The 4,413-nt window shown below is 49.3% G+C and overlaps 1 protein-coding gene across 1 annotated transcript; it reads right to left on the bottom strand.

Annotated features, from left to right (window-relative positions):
- Positions 1 to 324: 324 nt before the first annotated feature.
- On the bottom strand, positions 325 to 1,575 carry ADRB2 (adrenoceptor beta 2). Its single transcript, NM_001257120.1, has one exon. It carries the CDS (start codon positions 1,573 to 1,575, stop codon positions 325 to 327), a length of 1,251 nt encoding a protein of 416 aa, NP_001244049.1.
- Between the last annotated feature and the right edge of the window lie 2,838 nt (positions 1,576 to 4,413).

Here is a 4,413-nt window from a genome sequence, read left to right on the forward strand (position 1 = left end):
CTTGACCAATGAGGTAGATACACGGAAAAGTCATCAAAACATGGCAGTCCCAGGTCCTCTGGGACTGAAGCCCTTCAGACATAAACTTACAAGTGCCATGCAAAAAGGACCTGAACTGTACAAGAAACAAATAATCACTCCAATATGTTTTCTCTTTTTTACGGCTTAAAAAAATAATAATAAAAAAAAAAGGCAGAAGGATGTCCTTCCTCCTGCGCATCTCTATACAACTTTATTCTAAATTTATTACACTCAAGTTAAATAGTCTGTTTAGTGTTTTGTTGGGTGGGGGGGGGGGGGGTCTTAAAAAGTAGAAAAACCGCATTACAGCACTGAGTCATTTGTACTACACTTCCTCCCTTGTGAATCAACGCTATCACTAGGCACAGTACCTTGACAGTTCACAAAGTCTTCTGTGCCTGGGGGGTCCTCACACAGCAGTTCTCTGTCCCTCTCCTTACCCAGTTGATTTCCACTCTGTTCCCCCGTGCAATCACTTCTGCCGTCGCTGTTGTTGGAGTAGCCATTTCCATAGGCCTTCAAAGAAGACCTGCGCAGGCACAGAAGCTCCTGGAAGGCAATCCTGAAATCCGGGCTCCGGCAGTAGATAAGGGGATTGAAGGCGGAGTTGACATAGCCCAGCCAGTTTAGGAGGATGTAAACTTCCTTAGGGATGAGGTTATCCTGGATCACGTGCACAATGTTGACGATGAAGAAGGGCAGCCAGCACAGGGTGAAAATGCCCATGATGATGCCTAAAGTTTTAAGGGCTTTGTGTTCCTTCAAGCAGAACTTGGAGGTCCTTCGAAGTCCGCTCCGCCCATCCTGCTCCAGTTGGCTGAGGTTTTGGGCATGGAAGCGGCCCTCAGATTTGTCGATCTTCTGGAGCTGTCTTTTGGCCACCTGGAAGACCCTGGAGTAGACAAAGACCATGACCACGAGGGGCAAGTAGAAGGACACGATGGACGAGGCAATGGCATAGGCTTGGTTCGTGAAGAAGTCACAGCAAGTCTCCTTGGCATAGCAGTTGATGGCTTCCTTGTGGGTGGCCCGGTACCAGTGCATCTGGATGGGTAAGAAGGAGGTAAGACCTGACACGATCCACACCATCAAAATGACCACTCGGGCCTTATTCTTGGTCAGCAGACTCTGGTACTTGAAAGGCGACGTGATGGCAAAGTAGCGATCCACTGCGATCACGCACAGGGTCTCAATGCTGGCCGTGACGCACAAGACGTCAATGGAAGTCCAAAATTCACACCAGAAGTTGCCGAAAGTCCACATTTTCATGAGGATGTGGCTGGCCCCAAAGGGCACCACCGCCAGGCCCATGACCAGGTCAGCACAGGCCAGGGAAGTGATGAAGTAGTTGGTGACCGTCTGCAGACGCTCAAACTTGGCGATGGCTGTGATGACCAGCACGTTTCCAAACACGATGGCTAGGACGATGAGCGACATGACAATGGCCATGCCCACCACCCACGCCTCGTCCCGTTCCTGCGTGACATCTTGGTCTGGCGCGTGGCTTCCGTTGGGCGTCAGCAAGAAGACGCTGCCGTTCCCGGGTTGCCCCATGGCGCGCGGGCTGGCAGGTGAGTGCACTGGCTGCCGGCGCACCGGCCGCGCCTCAGCGGGCGGACCTCGGGCGGGGCGCTGCGGGCCGCGAGCGGACGCCTGGAAGCCTCATTCAGCGGCCGTGGGGTGCGTGTGCTGGGGGCGCGTGCCGCACTCCGCGGGTGGGTGCTCCGGGCTCGCGGGGCCGGTCGCTCCCAGCCTGCGCTCTGGAGAAGCCGCCTAGGAGTGCGCGCTGCCCGTTATGTGCACAGGACTCCACGGGAGCTGCCCTCCCCGTGACGTGCGAGAACTTTCCGCCAATGGCGCGCGGGCAGCGCTCCCCTCCCTCCCCTGCGCTCCCCTCACCCTCCCACTCCCGGTGCGGGCCCGGGCGCGGCTCAGCTGCTCAGCGGCTCCCGGGCGGGCGGGCCCCGCTCCCCTCCAGCTCTCCTCCGGCTCCCCTGGCTGCGCCGAGAGCTGCAGCGCGAGCCGGCCTGCTTCCCAGCCAACCCGAGAGCTTTCGGCTCTTCGGTGGCTGCTACCTGTCTGCCCTGGGCGCCTATGCGGCTCGGGGTCTCAGGGCAGAGATCTCCCCCACATTCGGAACCAGAGCCCAGAACGCCCACTGAGACAGGCACGGACAGGCACACATGCACCCCGACAGACATGCTCAGACTTATACGGAACCACAGCACCAACACTGAGACACACCCGTCCAGCGCACCGACCAGCGCGCGCGCGCGCGTACAGAAACCGACAAACACAAAGTCACCCCTGTCCAACACTGAGACGCCGCCAGAAACCAGCACAGAAGCGCCTAGAAGCTCCCACACAGAAAAGTAAACAACACACAAACGCTCACTTTGGAGGTATGCGGAGCGCCACAGACACGGACGTCCCCATCCAGGTACTCCAAACCCATCACCCATGCACTCCAGACCTCCCGCTCCTCCCCCCACGGAACACGAACGCACGGACGGACACACAGCATATTCCCTTTCAAACGTTTGGCAAGACCACAGGAGGTGACTTCAACAGCTGCCGATTTCCTTAGCACGCTCGCTGTCAAGCACTTTCGGTGCCCTCCTGGGGATTCGCAAGCGTTGAGACACACAGTTTTCCCCTTTGGATTTCATTTGGAGCTGGGGTGCGCATGTATGTGTTTTGGGAGGGAGGGAGAAAGTTGTATACTTCAATTTTTAATTCTTGGGAGTGTGGCATCACGCCATTATCTGTTGGAATGCAAATGTGTTGAAAATGGAACATTTTTTCTTTCAACCTCAACTTCTTCAGTAATCCCGTTGCAACTAGAAAAATCCTTTCATCTGCTGGGTGGTTTGTTGATCTGTTGGGCTGGCCATATGAAATTGCTGCTATTCGGCAGTTTCTGACTTAGAAATGGCAATTTCATATGTCTCAGACTATGAAGAATCTGTTAACAGTAAGAACATTTTGAAACCACAGAAAGCAAAAGATAATTTCTCCTTAAAAAAAGGTCAGACCAAGCCTTAAAACTAGGATCTTTGCCCATGAAACACTATCCTTTGCATCTGGTGTGTGACTTGACCATTAAAAAGAAATTAATTTTCAGGGTTTGATTTCATGTATTAGTAGTATCTTTGAAAAACTGAAAGTAATTCATGCAATGTTAGCCAAACATACTTTGTAGATTGCATAATAACATAACAATGGTTAACATTTATGGAACATTCTGCTATGTGCTCTTCATGCATTATTCCATTTAATCCTTCCCACTGTCCCATGGTAGGGGGGATACTATTTTTAGCTTAATTCGCAAATGGGGCTCCAGAAGGAAGAAAATTTGCCTCGGGGCACAGGGTCAGAGGCAGGAGGTGAACCCAGGTCTGCCTGACTCTAAAACCCATCTTTTAGTGTTTTCAATGTACTGCATCATCATGTACAAAAAGGAATGGAGGACCAGGAAGAAGTACTGCAACAGGAATTGGAATGCCCAGGTGGCAGATCCCCCTGTCTTGGAGCTTTCTGACTCACTTTCCTCAGGCAAATCGCAAAGATGGGGCCTAACTTCATCCATCTCTAATGGGGGAATAAAGTCATTTCCACCAGGCTGAGTGAGAATCAAATGATATAATAATAAATGAAAATGCTTTGGCACATATAAATGACACATAAATATGGATTATAAATGAACTTTATATAAATTACTCAGTAGTTCAGAATACGTTGTTAACTAGTCTTCCCTACCAGAACAACAAAATTCTCTAGGACAGAAGTAACTTAGGCATTTACTCTTAGAAGGAAAACTCAGAAACAAAATTTAACCCACATGCCCCCTTTAACTTCTTTCTCTAGCAGAAACTGTTTTCGCAACACAGATGCCCTACAAAACAAATATTTCCCATAAAAAGCCACAAATATTAATTAGGGATCTATTATGTTCACATAGTTTTCAAAATATGACTACCCCATATTTGTGTTTTCCAAAATTGGCTCTGGTATGATGCATTTTAGGAAGAAGCAGTGTCTGTTATGCAACCACGTTTCTTTAAATATACATCTACCCTGAATTGTGGAACTGAGCCATTTAAAACCTCCTTCCTGTTTGTAAAGTTATGGAATAAATAAGCATATTATTTAACCTTCCCATAACAAAAAAAGAACAACGAAAACACTTTTAGGACAAACACTAATTGATCATTTAGATATAGACATAAGTCACTTAAAAGTTTAACTTTTAGTATTTTGGGAAACACCTTTTAATAAACCCAAAAACACTAAATCAAGAAGGGAAATGCCACAACTAGAAGGACCCACAACTAAAATATACAACTATGTACTGGGGGGATTTGGGGAGGAAGAAAAATGAAGATTGGCAAC

Source organism: Equus caballus, chromosome 14, assembly GCF_041296265.1.
Source record: "Equus caballus isolate H_3958 breed thoroughbred chromosome 14, TB-T2T, whole genome shotgun sequence".
NCBI lineage: Eukaryota > Metazoa > Chordata > Mammalia > Perissodactyla > Equidae > Equus > Equus caballus.

Bases quoted from the DNA above. Each gene is read 5' to 3' on its own strand.
- ADRB2 (NM_001257120.1), bottom strand. From the start codon at position 1,575: ATGGGGCAACCCGGGAACGGCAGCGTCTTCTTGCTGACGCCCAACGGA.